At 48.8% G+C, this 19,741-nt stretch overlaps 2 protein-coding genes across 2 annotated transcripts; both read left to right on the top strand.

The window, feature by feature from the left end:
* Positions 1–1,080: 1,080 nt before the first annotated feature.
* Positions 1,081–11,883, top strand: LOC139831310 (uncharacterized). Its single transcript, XM_071820611.1, has 8 exons — positions 1,081–2,437; positions 2,518–2,569; positions 2,735–2,820; positions 2,904–3,002; positions 3,328–3,748; positions 4,641–4,866; positions 11,222–11,387; positions 11,564–11,883. Exons 1-8 carry the CDS (start codon positions 1,222–1,224, stop codon positions 11,881–11,883), a joined length of 2,586 nt encoding a protein of 861 aa, XP_071676712.1. The 5' UTR covers positions 1,081–1,221.
* A 385-nt stretch (positions 11,884–12,268) lies between these two features.
* Positions 12,269–17,112, top strand: LOC127342714 (uncharacterized). The gene is made up of 10 exons (XM_051368719.2): positions 12,269–13,752; positions 13,853–13,961; positions 14,483–14,715; positions 14,787–14,890; positions 15,023–15,153; positions 15,887–16,010; positions 16,075–16,131; positions 16,239–16,456; positions 16,558–16,614; positions 16,718–17,112. Exons 1-10 carry the CDS (start codon positions 12,465–12,467, stop codon positions 16,998–17,000), a joined length of 2,604 nt encoding a protein of 867 aa, XP_051224679.1. The 5' UTR covers positions 12,269–12,464; the 3' UTR covers positions 17,001–17,112.
* The last annotated feature ends 2,629 nt before the right edge of the window (positions 17,113–19,741 follow it).

Raw genomic sequence — 19,741 nt, 5'->3', positions numbered from 1 at the left:
CTCGGCTATGGAAAAGGGAAACAAAGACAGGGAGAAGGCGGCGTTTGAGACGACTCAAAGCCGGCCCAAATCTGGGCCACGTTTGCGTGGCCTAACGCAGATGGCTAGCCGCTCGCGTCCACCCCTTGTCCGCCCCTGGCCCGCGTGTCAGGGAGATAGTTTCTTTCTTCATTAAAATTAGACATTACATTTTTCTTAAATCTTCATACTACTAGTCTAGCTACGTACGGGGCCGGCGGCATCGCCGCCGACTCGCCGCCTGGCCGTGGATTTCACTCAACGCGGGCGGCCTGTACGTGTGAGGATTCCACTCCAACTTACCAGCTGGGTGGCTCGGCGGCCCTCTTGTTGCGTTCCTTAGCGGCCGCCCTCCTCCTTGTCGTCCTCGCAGCTTGGGCGCGTTCGCGCTCCGCCTCCTGCAGAGGCACCATCCGCTTCCCGCACAACTCGAGCTCCTACGCGACGGCACGTTCCATAGCGGTCCATGCCTCCAGGCGGACGCGGCCGGCGGCCTGGGCCTCGTGGTTCTCCTCCCGACGGCGCATGCGCTCTTGGCGGGAACCCTGGTGCGCGCGGGAACTTTCTCGCGCGTTCTCCCGCCCGCCTTTGCTGTCCCGTCGAGGTCTGCCATGGCGCAACGCCGCCCATGGAAGACGAACCACGTGGCGGCTTTTTGGGTCGCCGCGTTGGGCGCAGCGTGCAACCCAAACGGACACGCGGACGCGGGCCGCTGTACGGGTGTCCGCGCGGTCACCCAAACGGCCTAAAATGGATGGTCCAGCGCGTCCGTTTGGATCGCCGCGTTGGAGATGCCCTTAAACAATGACAGAGCCCAGCTGGATTTGTCACACGATTCAGTTGAGTAACAGGTAGTAGTACTAAGCAAAGAAGAACTGTTGGATGTGCTTTGGGTGGTAGATATAGCCTATGTCAGGGCCCTGACTTAGTAGAAGCAAAGTTAGAGGAGCCGGCTCCGTACTAGGAGGAGGAGAACCCTTTGATCTGTGTTGTGCGGTGGAGATGGCCTAAGTCAGGTTCCTGACTTTGTAATAGCAAAGTTAGACGAGCTGGTTCCCCTCTCCACATCCTCGACGCCGGCGAACTCCTCCTCGGCGCGGGCGACCCTGACTGAGCCTCTTCTTCCCCGACGCCGGCGGATCTCGCCGCCACCCCGTCCTCCTTGGCGCTTGAGACCGCTCAGGACGACCCGCGCGCGCGACAATGGCAGCGCCGGCTCCCGTCGACTTCAACTCCATCCCGGACGGCCCCCTCTCCGAGATACTTCTCCGGCTGGACCGCCTCACGGCGGCCGCATTCGTCTCCTCGCGCTGGCGCGGCATCGCCTCCGACGAAAAATTCGTCGATGGCTTCCGCGAGCGGCACCCTTCGTCGCCGCTCCTTGGCGTCTTCGCCTCCGATCCGCAAGGCCGTGTGTCGCTCTTCCGCAACATCAGCAACGACCCGGACCTCAGAGCCGTGGTAAGGAATGCCGATACCGCCCTCGTTTACATTGACAGGGATTGGTGCATCCAAGACTGCCGGAATGGCCGGCTACTCCTCTCCAACCAAGAAAATGAGCTCTTCATCTATGGCCCGCTGTCCCAGGTGCGTGTGCCCCTTCCCAAGCATGACGATGACACGGCCGGCAAATACATGTCTCACTCTTTGCTAGACGGCAATGGCAAGGGGGTGGTGGTCTCTGTGCAGCGACGCAGCAAATCTGACGAGGCCGCCGTGTCCTATCGGGTGATATCCGTCCAGCAGAGTCGCCGGGATATACGGGCTGTCGAGTATGACCCCAGCATGCCCGAGTGGCATGCCCACCAATGGCTGCCTTTAAGTACGTTGACGGATGACCGGGACAAGCCGCGATGGGAATTAGGGCCAATGTACGCTGCTGGACACATCTTCTGGAGATACGGTGGTGCCAGTTCATTGCTCGTGCTAGATACCACCACAATGCGCTTCTTCACCCTCATTCTCCCGGGAACACTAAATTTTCCTCGAGATTTGAGGTTTGCCATCGGAGAGATTGAGGACGGCAAGGCCTGCCTCGTGTGCCTCCAAGTCCCGGATCCGGGTGACTTGTATGGTATCCACATATCGACCTCTCGTCCGGAAACGCTCCTGCAAGTGTGGCTACTAGAAAAGATGGGAGACAATATTTGTTGCAAGTTTAAGGAACAAGTCTCGGTGAGCAAATTACTCGGCGCTGATGCTGAGGTGTGGAACGTGTCTACTGTGGTAAATGGGCTGGCCCTACTTTCAAAGCATGAGAGCAGTGGTCAGTACGTGGTTGACCTACAGAACATGACTCGGTTGGCCGATGTTATGTTCCGTGGTAAGGGTTATCTGTACCAGATGCCATGGCCACCTGCTGGGCTTGCTGCTGCTACTACTGCCAAGTCCTCGCCTCCTCAGAAAGATAATTGCATAGGTATGATTTTTGTTCACAAGATTTGTGTATACACGTCCTGGTCCCTGTGTCTTATTTTTTCCTTATTGTTGTGATATTAGACAATCTGTTATCTACATCGAGCAGACATGATGGAGTGGATCTGGCACATGAGTAAGTTTCCTATGTACCAATCATTTTATGAAACTGCATTTCATGCTTTCTCCTTGGAATCCTAGGTGTGATAGGTAGTGGTATATTACTTGTATGCCAATAATGGGTGATAGTGGCACATTTCTATACTGCTGATATGTTTTTTCTTGTTCTGTACATCTGTAGAGGGGGTACCGATGGTGATCAACATAGTAAGCTGAGCTCCAACAACAGGATGAAAGATCCTCCTTCATCGTCAGTTGTGGACACCAGTAAGGCTCTTTTACTTCCCTGTTGCATAATCTTGTGCTAGGAAGCCACACATATTGTGTCACTAACTCACTAGTTTTTGCAGCATGTTCCCAAAATCAATATATGGACCCCCATGATGTCAATGAAGCTGGAGGCGACGAGGCGGCACCATCTGAAAACCATCACACCCTCAAGTCTCCAGGTAATGCAGATGCAACGATAGCATTGAAGCCAGAAATCCTCTTTTCCAATTCTATCATAGATAGAATAACATATCTGTACTTGAATTGTGTATTCTACACAAAAGTGTAGGATGGAGAATAAAAGAATGGGATGCGAGGGGAAAATGTAGTCGATTTTCCTTATTTTATTTTAAAAAAAAATTGCGAGGGAAAGGAACATATAATATATGATCCTTTTATTTTTTAGAGGAAAGACCAGATGGCCCAGATTTTTAATGATTTTATTTGTGTTGTGCCTGAAGTCTTGAAGTAGGTTCAAGTATATAACATAGTTTCTTACTGCAGTTAATAGAACCAAGGCTGTGGAGGTGGAAAATAGCATAACTCATCTGAATTCAGCTCAACATGACCTCAGTGAGAAAGCAAGTCTAGATCTGGATGGTGATAGTGCTAGGATTGAGCCAGTGGAAATGTATCCCAGCCATGAACTGACTCTGCAAAATGCTCCTGCTATACCTTCCGTAAGCTGCAATGTGGCTATTCGAATAGATAAATCTGAAACCAGCAATCTGCAAGATAATACTACAGATGGTGCTGAGATGTTTGAACCACAGAATTGTGATAAGGCTCACCAGGAAGTCACTTGTGCCAACAATGTTAGTGAAACAGATGAAGAGCCCGGTGGCCAGAGGAAGAAGCTGAAAACAAACGAAACAAGTAATGCTTGTCCTCAAGAGTTGGATCAGCACATTTCTTCACCATCAAGGTAAAAAGAACTATGCGAAAAGAACTGTGTTAGTTACTTTTAGAAAGGGGCTTTATAAGCATTTATTTTTGTAGTCGTATTCTTTTTTAGATAATTATAGCTGCTTCTGTACCATGGTTTTATTATGATTTAATGAAATTGATTCCCTGACTTAGGCTTGCTGTTAATAAATATGTGCCATTTATGTTTGTATACATTTAGGATACACTTTACTTAATTGCAACTAGTGCTGACTGCTGGCATATCGAGCGTGTTTGGCTCGTGTCCTGGTGCCAACCTGCCTGGCCTGAAGCTTCCCTGGGAGTTGCCTGGACATTGTTTGGTTCATGTCCTAGTGAAAAATATTAGAGCCTGGCCTGGAGCTTGCAGAAAGTGATTAGCCCGATCTAAGATGGCTGGGAGGTGCTTAGCCTGGTCCAGGCTACCGAAGTTCGATGCGTGGGTCCTGCCTGGGACGAGTGACGACAACATCATGGGTTAAAATACAAAACTTAGGTGCCTAACACTTCTCCAGGTCTGAGGTCTCAAACCTAACATCACCGTCCCAGGCCTGCCTGGTTAGGCAAAAAACGATCAATTCCCAGGCTACTCCCAGGCTCCACTTTTTGCCAGGCATAGGACCCAGGACGACATCCAAACTAGCTCATCTTATGCTCCTGGTATTAATCTATTTTGGACAGGCACCAATCAGCTTTACTCTCAGCTTTGTGATGTCAATGATGATTTTACTGAAATAATCTGCACAGATAAAACTTACTCCACAATAGCAGTGTCTGTTAACGTAGATTCTTATCTAGATGCTCAATTTCCTTATTAAAGTTTGTACATATAAATGTACCATTTAATGGTGTATGTTCTTACAATTCAAAAACTGAGCCTATATATCTTGCAGCTGTAGTAATCCTTTTGTGGTTGAGTCTGAGATAATCTCCACAACCATAGTGCGAAAAAATAATCTGAGAGTTCCATGCCAGAAGAGTTCAATGGGGAAGCTGGCAACAACACGATATAAGCCTCAGAACAAAGATGCCTCGATCTGTCCACAGCAGGGTGACCCTCCTAGGAAACCAAGATGGAAGGGTAAGTGCACCAACTGTGAGGCCTGTATTTACAAGAAAGTGAGTGGGAGCTCTGTAGCGTTCCTGATATTATATGTAGATGACATTTTATTGATTGAGAATGATATAGAACTATTAAGCAGCGTTAAAGGTTATTTGAATAAGTCTTTTTCAATGAAAGACCTTGGTGAAGCAGCATACATTTTAGGCATCAAGATTTATAGAGATAGATCAAGACGCCTAATAGGCCTTTCACAGAGTACATACCTGGACAAGATTCTAAAGAAGTTTAGAATGGATGAAAGCAAGAAAGGGTTCTTGCCTATGTTGCCAGGTAAGGTCTTGAGTAAGACTCAAGGTCCGGCTACGACAGATGAAAGAGAAAGGATGAGCAAGATCCCCTCTGCCTCAGCAGTAGGCTCTATCATGTATGCCATGCTGTGTACTAGACCGGCTATCGCACATGTTGTTAGTTTGACCAGCAGATATCAAAGTGATCCAGGAATGGAACACTGGACAACGGTCAAGAATATCCTGAAGTACTTGAAAAGGACTAAGGATATGTTTCTTTGTTATGGCGGTGACCAAGAGCTCGTTGTAACCAGTTACACCGATGCAAGTTGGAACACCGATCCTGATGACTTTAAGTCTCAGTCTGGGTACGTGTTTATATTGAATGGTGCGGCAGTAAGCTGGAGCAGTTCCAAGTAGTGCACGGTGGCGAAATCTTCAACAGAATCTGAATATATAGCGGCTTCAGAGGCTTCATCGGAAGCGGTATGGACCTTGATTCAAGGACAAAGAATTTCCTGCTGCGAAGAGGTTCATTGTTGAGCTTGGTGTGGTTCCTAGGGCATTGGACCCGTTAGTCATTTATTGTGACAACACGGGTGCCATCGCCAATGCAAAGGAACCAAGGTCACACAAGAAGCTAAAACATATCAAGCTGCGTTTTCATTCGATTCGCGAGTACATCGAAGATGGTGAAGTAGAGATTTGCAAAGTACACACAGATCTGAATGTTGCAGATCCGTTGACTAAAGCTCTCCCTAGGCAAAGCATGACCAACACCAGAATGCCATGGGTGTTAGGTACCTTACAATGTAATCTAGATTATTGACTCTAGTGCAAGTGGGAGACTGTTGGAGATATGCCCAAGAGGCAATAATAAAGTGGTTATTATAATATCTTTGTGTTTATGATAAATGTTTGCATACCATGCTATAATTGTATTAACCGAAACATTGATACATGTGTGTTATGTAAACAACAAGGAGTCCCTAGTAAGCCTCTTATATAACTAGCTTGTTGATTAATGGATGATCATGGTTTCGTGATCATGAACATTGGATGTTATTAATAACAAGGTTATGTCATTAGTTGAATGATATAATGGACACACACCCAAATAAGCGTAGCATAAGATCAAGTCATTAAGTTCAATTTTCTATAAGCTTTCGATACATAGTTGCCTAAGTCCTTCGACCATGAGATCATGTAAATCACTTACATCGGAAGAGTACTTTGATTACATCAAACGCCATTGCGTAAATGGGTGGTTATAAAGATGGGATTAAGTATTCGAAAAGTGTGAGTTGAGGCATATGGATCAATAGTGAGATTTGTCCATCCTGATGACGGATAGATATACTCTGGGCCCTCTCGGTGGAATGTCGTCTGATTAGCTTGCAAGCATATGATTGGATCATAAGAGATGACATACCACGGTACAAGTAAAGAACTTGTCGGTAACAAGGTTGAACAAGGTATGAAGATACCGATGATCAAACCTCGGACAAGTAAAATATCATGTGACAAAGAGAATTTGCATCGTATGTAAATGGTTCAATCGATCACTAAAGTCATCGTTGAATATGTGGGAGCCATTATGGATCTCCAGATCCCGCTATTGGTTATTGCTCGGAGAGGAGTCTCGACCATGTCTGCATAGTTCGCGAACCGTAGGGTGACGCGCTTAAGGTTCGATGTCGCATAAGTAGATTCGGAATATGAGATGGAGTCCGAAGTTTTTGTTCGGAGTCTCGGATGGGATCCAGGACATCACGAGGAGGTCCGGAATGGTCCAGAGAATAAGGTTCATATAAGGGAAGTCATTTTCCGGGGTTCGGGAAAAAGTCCGGTGTTTTGACCGGAGCTTCTAGAAGGTTCTAGAGGGCCACCAGTGGGCCCACCACCCCGGGAGAGGCCACATAGGCGCCACATGGCATGGTGGGGCCTGCCCACTATGACATGTGGGCCCAGGCCGGCCTACCCATTAGAGATAAAATCTATCTCTAAATTTAAATGGTATAAATCTAGAGATAAGATCTATCTCTAAAATAAAGTGTTTAAATGAAGAGATAAGGGGAAGGCTTGAGGGGGAAGAAAAGTCCCCCCCCCCTCATGCGCCGGCCAAGGGATAGGTGGGGCCAAGGGGGAACCCTAGGCCGACCCCTCCCCCTATATAAAGAGGGGAGGGGTGGCCGGCCACCACACCCATCCACAAACCCTAGCCGCCCCCTCTCTTCTTCCTCCATATACTGCGCAGGCTTAGGCGAAGCCCTGCAGTAATTCTTCTCCACCACCACCACCACGCCGTCGTGCTGCTGGGATTCCGTGAAGATCTACCACACCTCCGCTGCCCGCTGGAACGGGGAGAGGAAGGGGCTTCATCGACACCGTACGCGCGACCGAGTACGGAAGTGCTGCCGGATTGCAGCACCGGGGACGATCGTCTACACCAACAACGAGATTAATCTCGTAGGCTTTGGAATCTTCGAGGGTTAGTCCCATCTCCATCTCGTTGTTCAGATCTCATAGATTAGATCTTGGCTTTTCTATAGATTAGATCTTGGATTTATTCGTCTTTGCGGTAGGAAATTTTTTGTTTTCTATGCTACGATTCTACGAACCCCATGAGCTACTACGTTTCTTCCGCTACGTGGTATGTATTTGATCTTTAGATCAATTGTTGTATTAAAACTGGATCATGTGATCCTTTGATATAAGACTATTATGGTTTGTAATGAATGATGTCTGTGATATCAATCTATTATGTCTCGCAAAAACAATATTCATGGGATTGCGATGTATGACATAATAGGCATCTGGACTTAAAAATCCGGGTGTTGACACCCTCGGACGGAAGAGTCCCTCCGGAAAAGATGGAACTACATCAAATAAGAGACAAGCAGGTTCTGATCGGCGGTCGAACATGCTATTAACAACCCCGTAAGCGGCGCGGGCGTCATGACAGTGGTAAACACGATACAACTATCATCATTCTACACTATTTGCATCTTTGTATGTACATCATTGGCGGCTATGATTGCAGGTATCCCGTACCTTGGAGAAGTTCAGGGCGACGCATAAAAAGGGCTTACATATGGTCCATATCTGGGACGTGCTCAAGAACAACAACAAGTGGATGACAAGCTTTGCGTCCTACAACGAAGCTGTGAGGAATGGGACATCGATCAACCTCGACGGTGAAGACGACGATCAAGGCCGTCCAGCCTTTCCACCTCGTCCACGAGGCCATAAGGCTACCAAGGCTGGGAAGCGACGTCCCCCAAACGCGGCACGAACGAAACACGTCCCCCAAACGCTCGATCCGGCGCGTTTTGGGGGACGTGACTGGAGATGCTCTTAATCCTACTACAGAAATTAACTACCTACATCCATTCTTAGTTGCTCTGTTTTCCTCCCCAACACAACATACGAATTTTCTATATTTTTCTTCTACAAGGATATCTTTACTTTATCTAAATTTGGATACCTACAAATTTACACAAATCTAAGCCATCTTTTTTTCTTTTCCATCAGAGAAAAATATACACTTACAAAGTGCGGAACTTACAGTGTTCTGCTTGCCTTGCCCCGGCCTACACCACGCATGCCCTCCCCTACACCACCACTGTCCCTCCACCCAGTTGCACACAAACCGCTCCATTCCCTCCAAATAAAAAACCCTCCACACAAATTTCGCCGGCGGAAGCGATGGGTCGTGGCCGACGCGTCGTCGACCAGCTCCATCACGTGGACACCGAGTGGCCGGCCTCCTCTTTTAACCAGCTGCATTCTGATTCGAGTACACCGGAAAGATACGTTCATTACAAGAAAGAACTATTTTTCACGCACATATGCCTTTAGTACATTAGGTGGCTTTCATCGATCGGCATATAGCAAGAATTGAAACGGGGGCGCCTCATGGTGACACTCACACTTAGTACGAAGGAATGTTTAAGCAAAACGTACATACTCAAAATCAAGTCTCCTCCACCGCTCGGCTGATCCAAACAGCCAAAACGTACCAGACGCGTAAAATATTCTATTTAGGGCATCTCCAACGGGGCGACGCAAACGGACGCTGCGTCCGCTTTGACCGAAAATGCGTCTGACACCCTCTCCAGTGGCGCGACGTAAAGTGACCGGGCAGGTTTGCGTCTCTGCGGACGCTGCGCGGATGCGCAAAGTGTCCGCTCGCGTCTCCACCGGGCCCGCCTGGCAGCAAGTCTGCATCGAGGGCATCGCTTCGGCGGTCAGCGCTTCCGCGTCTGCGCCGCAGCCTTCGCCATCAATGGCGCGGCTGCCTGTTCTACGCGCGCACTGGCGGGCGGCGGCTGGGCTTCTGCGCCGCCTTCAATGGCATCGTATCCCGCGCGTGGCCGCCCTTAAAAGTCCACCGGCCGCGTTCGTCCTTCGCCCACACCTCCACTCGCAACACCACCGCCGCAGCGCCATGGGAAGAAGAACGACTTCGAGGCCTCCGGCAGCGACAGCAAGAGGGTGCCGCTCCCCGTCACGGTGGGGAGGCTCATTTACGGCAAATGGTTGCCGTGCGACGACGCCTGGTCCGGCGTGCAACTCCCTGGCTGCTGACGGCTCAGCTGCCGCCGGGTGCCCATCCCTCCAGTCCTGCGCGCGAGCCTGATCGGAACGCGGAGATCCAACGAAGGAGTGTTTAAGCAAAACGTACATACTCAAAATCAAGTCTCCTCCACCGCTCGGCAGCTGATCCAAACAGCCAAAACCGGATGCGTAAAATATTCTATTTAGGGTATCTCCAACGGGGCGACCGTTTGCGTCCGCTTTGACCGAAAATGCGTGTGACACCCTCTCCAGCGGCGCGACGCAAAGTCACCTGGCAGGTTTGCGTCTCTGCGGACGCTGCGCGGACACGCAAAGTGTCCGCTCGCGTCTCCACTGGGCCCGCCTGGCAGCGAGTCTGCATCAAGGGCATCGCTTCGGCGGTCAGCGCTTTCGCGTCTGCGCCGCAGCCTTCGTCATCAATGGCGCGGCTGCCTGTTCTGCGCGCGTACTGGCGAGCGGCGGCTGGGCTTCTGCGCCGCCTTCAATGGCATCGTATCCCGCGCGTGGCCGCCCTTAAAAGTCCACCGGCCGCGTTCGTCCTTCGCCCACACCTCCACTCGCAACACCACCGCCGCAGCGCCATGGGGAAGAAGAACGACTTCGAGGCCTCCGGCAGCGGCAGCAAGAGGGTGCCGCTCCCCGTCACGGTGGGGAGGCTCATGCACAGCAAATGGTTGTCGTGCGACGACGCCTGGTCCGGCGTGCAACTCCCTGGCGGCTAACGGCTCAGCTGCCGCCGGGTGCCCATCCCTCCAGTCCCTGCGCGCGAGCCTGATCGGAACGCGGAGATCCGGCGAAGGAGGCGGTACCTGCCGCCGGACCTCCGCGCCGATCTGGCGTACGCCATCAACTCGCCGAGTTGGCGTACGTATCTATCGACGGAGACGGATAGGAGAAGAAGGGCGGGCTTCATGGGCGACAGGGATTTTCCCTTCGCGGCTGCACCGCCGGCTCGTCCACGAAGACAGGAGGCGCATTCCTAGCCATGCCTCCTGGCCTCCCTAGCCGTGCCTCTCGGCTTGGACGCGTTCATGCCCGTCTTTCTGAAATAGTACTGCTAGGAAAGAAGAAGGAGGAATAGTTGTTTGGGTAGCAATGTTGGGACTAAAATGGGCTGCGGACGTCCCAGCCTATCCGTATGTCCGGAGGCTGATCCAAATAGCCAAAACCGGACGCGAAAAATATTCTATTTAGGGCATCTCCAACGGGGCCTGCTCCAGCGGGGCGACGCATAGTGACCTGTCCGTTCGCGGCAATGCAAACCTGGCCCAAATATGGGCTAGGTTTGTGTCTTCGTGGTCGCGCCGAGTATCCGCCGGAAATGACGTAGGACCCGCGCGTCAGTGACAGGGAGGCCGATAACATTCCCGCTAGTGGTTATTCCCCGCGCGAAAAATCAAAGTAGACCGGCGCGAGCAGTCCAGAAGCGATGGACGTCCTCGCCGCCGCAGCCACCACCATGGATTCCGAGGTAACACTCGCACCTGCCGCCGCCCCACACCCCCCTCCATAGCCACTACCATAGCCAGAATGGAGGCTGCAGCTCCGGCGGAAGGCAAGCGGGCCGGCCACCAGCGGCCGGGATGCTAAGGCGAAGGCGACAAAGAAGGTGTTGTCCAAGGAGGAGAAAGGCGTCGAGGCCATGAAGCGTCGCGGCCGCCGCAAGAACCTGAAGGAGAGGAATGCAACGTCCGCCGCCATGGACGTCGGTCAGGCGTGGCAGATGAAGATGAAAGTCGGCGTCGGGCAAGTAGGCCTCCATCCGACCTTAGCGGAGGCCTACATGCTCGTCAAGCGAGAGGTGATCACCGGCGTCGCTCCTCCGGCCTCTTCGGTGAGCTCGGTAAGTTCCCAGCTGCGTCCTGGAACTCCCGCTCACTTGCAGGTCCACCCGGCGTCGCGGTTCGGTTCGCCTCCGGCGTGGCGCCGATGCAGTTCAACGGGGCGCCGGTTCCCGCCCTCAACCGGATGCCTAGAAGCGGTGAGTGGTGCCCGGGCACGACACACAAGACGCGCCAGCTGCCGGAGGAGAGCATGCCGGTGCCCCGCATCCTGTTTGATGAAATGGCACCACCTGCCCTGACGATGGCCTCCTTTTGGACTTCATTTGTTGTTCAGGCCTTGTTGTGTCCCTTTTGGACTCCACTTTGCGCTGTACCATATGCAAAGTGTGATGAACTTATTTCGGACCTCAGTTTGACGTAATCCGAGGCTTCAATTTCGTGCAAATTTGAGCTAATTTAAGGCTACAACCTCTTTTCCAAATTTTCTGAAACTAAACTGACTAGCATCGGAAGTGCGTCGGCCCGACGAAAACAACGAGAACGCGCGCCTGAGAAGACGCATCGATGCAGGGTCGCTGTCAGGCCGGTCCGACGAAACGTCCGCCAGACGCGAGCGGACACTTACCGCGTCCGCGCAGCGTCCGTAGAGACGCATCTGAGACGTATATTTGGGCTAGATTACCTCACCGCGGATGACCCGCGGCTCAGGTCGCGCCTTGGAGATGCGCGAACGAGTGGGACAAAGGGTGATTTGAGTACCTGTCCACGCGTGCTCTGGGTTGGCTAGCCGCGCCGCGCACGGCCCCACCTCTCACTCTCAGCTATCACTTCACTTCACTTCACTCTGAGCTAGGCTAATTTTACTCCAACGGGTCGAACGAGGGGAATAGCCAAGCCGCATTCCAAATCCACCACGCCGCCCGGCGCTAGGCCTTCCATTTCTTCCTCCTCGACGCCGGCTGCCGCGCGCGCCACCACTTTCCAGATCTGCCGGGGAGGACCATGCTCGGTCGCTCGCTCGCCTGCCCGAGGCGAGGTACGATGGCCCCTTCTCCTCCACCTCCTCGGGTGCCTGCGTCAGCCACCACCATCGACGGCCTCGACGACGGCACCATCGGTGAGATCTTGCTCCGCCTCCCTTCCTCGGCGTCCTTAGCGCGCGCCGTGCTCGCCTGCCGCCGCTGGGGCCGTATCGCCTCCTCTGTCCTCTCCGGCTTCCGCGACCGCCACCCGTCGTCGCCTTTCATGGGCATCTTCGTCTCGGATGGGGGCCACGAGTCTTTGCCGCGGCCCTTCTTCCTCCCAGCATGCTCCGATGTCCCCGGGAGCGACATCGACGCCCACCGGGACATCGCCGCCGTCACACGCAAGGGTGACTTCACGCTCGCAAGGCTCGACAATGGCCACCGGTGGCGCCTCCGGGACTGCCGCAATGGCGTCCTACTCCTCTCCCGGGACAACCATAGTTCCCTGTGGGTCTACAGCCCACTCTCCGGGGGCCAGCCCGTGCCGATTCAGCCCCGTCCGGATGATGCCAACGTTGAGGGGGAGTTTTTGGCACACTGCTTGCTCGACGGCACAGTGCCGCAATGTGGCCAGCGGTTAGCCGTCGACTGCTTCCGTGTGGTATCCGTGCAGCAGCGCCGCCATCGCCGGGAGTTCCGAGCTGTGGAGTACGACTCCGGCACTCGCGAGTGGAAGCGCCACCCGTGGGCTAGTCCTCCGTTGGGGAATGGTAAGCTGCCGAAATGGGGCTTGATGCCAATGTATGCCGCGAGCCGCATATTCTGGCAGTATGATGACGCTTCCCTGCTCGTGCTCAATACACGCGTCATGGTTTTCTCGCTGTGCCATCTCCCATGGAAGACAATCTCTCAAGGGTATTCGATAGGAGAGATCGAGGATGGCACAGGCTCCGTTCAAGAAAAAAAGGATGGCAAGGGCTACCTCGTGTGCCTTCAAGGCCTGGTTGGCTGGGCCGCCATCCCTAGGTTGCAAGTTTGGGAACTTGATGCCGATAATGCGTTGCTCGAGTTCAACTTCAAGGAGGAAGTCCCCATGATCAAAGTGCTTGGCATACCTTATTCTACCAGAGTGTGTGATGTCTGCACGGTGACCAATGGGCTAGCGGTACTGACCTACCGCCGCGGCCCTCACTGGGTGGTGGACTTGCAGAAGATGAGCCTGCTGGCCAAGTTTCAGTTTTCTGGATGGGGTTACCCATACCAAATGTCATGGCCACCAACTACCAATTCAGGATCCACACCTCCTCCAGAAGATACAGGCATAGGTATCATTTCTTTTTTCATGCAAGACTTTGTGGTCAGTAGCTGGTAATATACGCTGTCCTGATCTATCTTCCTTGTCTTATTTTCCCCTTGTGGCATTAGACCTGGATGATGGCAGTGCTATGATTCAGCCTGTGGAGACGGTTATTTCTTCAGATAATTCTGAAACAACGCTGGGGCACCTGGATGAGCAAATGCCTTCACCATCAAGGTAAAATTAACTATGTCAAATCAAACTTAATGTTATTAGCTGCTAGAAAGGAGCTTCGTAAGCTTTTCATTTTCTAGGCTTATTCTTTAAGATAATTAAACCTGCTTGATATTATTATTAATTATAATTTAATGAAATAGAATCATCTGACTTGGGCTTGATGTTAATAAAGCTATGCCATGGATGTTTGTATACATTTTGGATAGTGAAGTTAGAATGTACTTAATTGTATACTAGTGCTGATTGCCGGCATAGCTTATGTTCCTAGTATTAATCTATTTCGGACAGGCACCAATCAACTTTTACTCTCGGCTTTGTGATGATTTGAAATAATCTGCACAAATAAAACTTACGCCACAATAGTAGTGTCTGTTACCGTAGATTGTTATCTAGATGCTCAATTTCCTTATTAATTTTGTACATATAAGTGTACCATTTAATGACGTATGTTCTTACAATTCAAAAACTGAGCCTATCCATCTTGCAGCTGCAGTAATTCTCTTGTGGTTTTTTTTTTATAGATATGGGAGCATGGCCCCGGCCTCTGCATCAATCGATGCACACAGCTGCAGTAATTCTCTTGTGGTTGAGTCTGAGATAATCTCCACAACCATGGTGCGGAAAAATAATCCGACAGATCAGTGTCAGAAGAGTTCAATCGGGCAGCTGGCAACAACAGAACATAAGCCTCTGAACAAAGATGCATCGAACTGTCCACAGCAGGGTGACCTTCCTAGGAGACCAAGAAGGAAGGGTAAGTGCACCAACTGTTATGCGGCTGAGCACAGAAAAACAAAACTTTAATGGTCCTTCAACTTCATGCAGAAGCAGCTCATCCCATGGGTGCTAGGACTCGCTCAAGTCATGTTGTCCAATGCCGGAACAGTTCAATGGGGCGGCCGGCAACAACGGAGAAGCCTCTATGCAAAGTATAGTTGTTTCTTTCTTGCTATCATTGATTTCTTACTAATGCGAGGTGTACATACTTCTTAGCATTTTATAGGAAACTGCAATATAAACCGCAAACCTTTTTAAAAATTCTCGGCAACTTTAAATTTCAGAGAAACAATTTGGTCAGAGTAGACAACCTGACAGATGAAGAGCCTGGTGGCCAGAGGAAGAAGCTGAAAACAAAAGCAACAAGCAATGCTTGTCCTGAAGAGCTAGTTCAGCACATTCCTTCACCATCAAGGTAAAAGGAACTATGCTAATCCAACTGTGTGTTAGTAGCTGTTGGAAAAGGGCTTCATAAGCATTTCGTTTTCTAATTGTATTTTTTGAGATGATTAAACCTTCTTAATTTTAATTTAATGAAATCAATTCACCTGGCTTAGGCATGTGAAGTTAATTGCATATAGTGCTGATTGCTGGAATAGCTTATATTCCTAGTATTAATCTCTTTTGGACAAGCAATGATGCTTGTACTAACATAATCTGCACACATAGAACTTATTTCGCAACACTTGTGTTTGTTACTCTCTGTTTGGGATTATAGGGCCGGAGGCCATTTTCTGTTTGTTAAACATTATAAGGAGGAGAGTTAATTAAGCCTCGCTACATGCGCTGCATCTCACCCCTCCACTTTTTTCTCACTCGCTGGTTGGGTTTTTGCCTTTTCTCCCATGCCATGTCAAAAAGAAGCCAATGCATGCACAAACTACGGGCTAACTATTGTCCAAGGTAAGAAAAGAGAAATTATCCTAAATGTAATTGATTGCACACAAAAATCTAGCACCAATAGAAATTTACCTTGGTCCTCTCAAAATTGGCCCTCCGGCCCTATAATCCCATACGGAGGTAGTAATTCTTACATAGATTCCTATCTAGATGCTCAATTTCCTTATTGAATTTGCACATGGAAAAATGCTCCATTTAATGGAGCCTATTCTTACATTTAATTTTTTTTGAGAATATCTATCTTGCAGCTGTAATCCAACCACAGTGCATCAAAATAATCCAACAGTTCCATTCGGGAACATTTCAATGCGACAGAAGGCAACAACACAGCATGCAAGGACCAATAATGCGAAAACCAATCTGCATGTTGAGGTAAACACATAACAAGCACTCCCATACCGCATAATTTACTGCTAAAATGCGTGGCATTTTGTAGGATGGCAATGCGATGCTTGAATGCAACTCAAAGGGCTGCAAGAGAATGTTTACATTGGTGTGATTTGCAATTACATATGCTGTTCTTTGTTTTCATGGATTTCTATCACTGCAGTAAACTGTAAAACTGATTTGCATTTCATTCTCGGTAACTTTGAAATTCAGATATCCACTCTGACCAGACATCGTAGGGAAGTCCATAAGAACGGTAAATGTATCCCATGTGGACGGTGCGACATGAAGTTTACAAGAACAGAGAATCTTAAAAGTCATTTTGAAGAATGCATAACTCGATGGCGACCTGTCTATTCAAAGGGTGCACTGAGGAGTTTCCTGACAAGCATGCTAGGAAGACTCATGAAAAATCTAACCAGCATGTTGATGTAAGCGCCAAACCAAACACTCCCATACCACATAATTTACGTCCTGTACAAATGGCTTCCTCTTTTGGATTATTTTTTCTCAAATGCATGTGATTTTGTAGGATGGAACTAAGAAGATCAAATGCCACTTCAAGGGCTGCCCGAGAAAATATCCATCGGTGTGATTTCTAATTATATTTGTTGATTTTTTTTCTTGGATTTATTTCTCCAAAGTAAATTGCAAACTGCCATGTTTTTCATTCTCCACTCTTTGAATTTCAGATGCAAAAACAAAACTGGCATTATACGATATCTCATAAGAGCCCGGGAGTCCAATAAAGGAGAAGATAGAGGTATAGATGGCCTTATACCAATATGTTGGAGAGGCAGCATTGTGGTCTGCAGAAGCCTGAATATTTTGTTCTTGCGCAGTATGTTTGCACATGTTATATCAATGCGGTTGGAAGAATCCTTACAGTGGTCTTTTGTGTATAAATTTCATGTTTACCAGAATACCAGTTGTAGGAGTACTTGCAGTAGTTTTTTGTGTACCTACAGGTCATGATTAGAGCATGTGTCCAATTTCTTCCCTTATATGCAGACTCTGTGCAACCACTGTGCTGCTGGTGCACAAACTACAGGTTGAAGCCGACCAATGTTCGGAATTGATATGGTTCTGCCACTAACGTTCATTGACTGCACCATTCTACTTCTCTAGGAGGCTCCTTGGTTGGCCTGAACCTCTATGAAGGTTTCCAAATCTGTTGCGGTTGAGTGAGGCACCTGACGGTAAGTGGATTGTGGTAAATCCTGGACTTTGTTCAAGTTACGTGCTTCGTGAAGATACCTTGACGTTGCGAAGATGCGGATTTTTCATTCATTGAGTACAGGCTATAGATCCTTGCAATTTTTCTGTAGCTTTTGTATATGCTGGGTTTAATCCAGAGGTGAAGAGGTGTTATTTTTCTGTTTCGCCGATTACACCGGGGCGCTTTTACAGTACCCCAAAATGAATATGGACTGTCCAGTTATCCTAATCCAACGATCAATCTTACATGGTACTCTATCGTCTCCCTTTCGGAGTACCATCTCACAAAACAGAGGAGTACCTCAACATTAGGGGTAAAAACGTAATCAAGAAAATCTTATTCTATGTGTTTCACCAATCTGTAATTTTGTTTTGAATTTATCCAAGGAAGTATACGTATGGAGTTGCTGGGGACATGAGTTGTAGATTCGTGTTGGAGCCATTACACTGTACATGGCCGGCCGTTTCCGGCGAGCAGCGACCTAGTAACATGGCCAGCCCGGCCGGAGGAGGCGAGGACTCCAGCCAGCGGCAAGCCGCGCCGGAGAAGTCACGCCGACAGGAGCTGGGGAGTAGGAGATCATTGGCGTGCTACGTACTGCTGCTCTAGCTCATCACAATGAAGTTGAAATTCTTAATCGACGCTATTTTTGATTAATTAATGACGATTCTGTTCATTGCTACTAGATTGCCGTACTCCATTGGCGGCTCAGTCCTCGTGAGGACTGAAACTTTCATGCGTCCTCAAGGGTGAGCTAGGCATACTCCTTTTGATATTCCTGCTACACACCTATGCCCCTTGGGATGGGCATCGATGTGAGAAAGAATTTTTAGTCCCAACGGTTAAGCAGCAGGATTGGTGGCTCCTCACCTTCCTCCAAACTCCATGGTGAACGCTGACAAGAGCTTTTTTTAACTATCTGAATAGGTCCTATTGCTCGTCATCTGCTATTCGGAGTTTTGGATAGCTAAATTTCTGTGGAATTGTACTCTTTTTATGCATTTTTTTGCAGGCAGGCCACTGCCACAGATCCAACTAAATTAATTAATTTTTAGGTAACATGCATATAATGCACAACTTTAAATTAATTAAGCCACAACCATAGTTCAAGATTTTACAACACATCATCAACACCAAACTCGAACCTAGAGAACCACATACAGTTACGAGGATAGAACTCGAACAAGTCAGGACTAAGACTAGTCATATCGGGTAGTAACATAGGGTAGTAACATATACCTTCATAGTGGATAGTTACATATTGGTATCATGCATGTTATATTTATTAGATTGTAGACCCATCTTGTTTTGAGAAGTGCGATGTTAAAATAACATAGCTAGTTACCACATCACTCTCTTTCTTCATTTATTATCATGCCATGTCATCAAAATGCTTTGGAGTGTGTGATGTTACTACCTATGATACTACCACTATGAGTAATCTAAGAAACAGAACGGTACAATAAATGCTACAACCCTTAAGGAGCCAAGGACGCAGGGGGTACAGGTTAATAAATGCTACAACCCTTAAGCAGCCAAGGACGCAGGGGGTATAGGTTTCATTGAAGAAAGTCTTCATCATGGAGATCACCTCGTCCATCAGCTTCAAGTTTTTTACTTCTTGTGAGTGGTCGCCATTGCTGCAACAGGACAATAGATTCAAACCACAATCAACGGGTTGTTGAGAGAAACCCCCTTCAATAGAAAACGTGTTGCGGATTTTCCACAAGGCCCAGCTCTGGGCAGCAAACATGACCCAAATAAATTTCCTGGATTTTTCCGAGTGAGAATTTAACAAATCAAAGAACCGGGAAAAGGATCTTGGTTCATCGAGGGCACCCGCTCCAGAGAAACTTAGCAAGATGACAATTGAAGAAAACATGGTCAGCTGTTTCAGGTAACCCACATAATACACACATACCATTGGAGGGGCCATGCCATTTGCAAGTTGTTCATTTGTAGGTAACCTATTGCAAGCCAATTTCCAGGTAAAGATTTTGATTTTGGGGGGAATAGCCGCTGACCATATATCCTTGGCATACCCTGACACATCCTTCGATAGAGCGAAGAGGTGGATCATTGCCCAGTTGGCTCGAGGGCCCAAGAAACTCTGTCACCCGAATTGGCAGGTGTAGACAACATCAATTCCGCTAGCAATATATTACATTGCTCAGTCTCTACAGGTCCAAAGGTTCATCGAAACGGGATATGCCATGTCGTCCCCCTAAATGCCAGGGGAACCAAATAAATAAATTAATTCACCATGTAAGTTATCCACATTCACATATGCTGGTTCTATACATGTTGTTTGTGGCTGGAGCGTAGCTCATTGCTTGATCATAGAAATACTTATATGATACAGTTTGAGGTTGTTTGTACATAGGCATACAATAAAGGTAATGAAAATATGAGGTATGTCTCTACTTATTTTTTCCTAGGTTGTATTATATGAGACTAGCTGGAGCTAGCTATGTCAGCACTGCTCGATATATTTTTG

This window comes from Lolium perenne, chromosome 1 (assembly GCF_019359855.2).
Source record: "Lolium perenne isolate Kyuss_39 chromosome 1, Kyuss_2.0, whole genome shotgun sequence".
In the NCBI taxonomy this organism is placed as follows: Eukaryota; Viridiplantae; Streptophyta; class Magnoliopsida; order Poales; family Poaceae; genus Lolium; species Lolium perenne.
The sequence above is the reverse complement of the archived record's forward strand: the minus strand, read 5'-3'. Positions and strand labels throughout refer to the sequence as shown.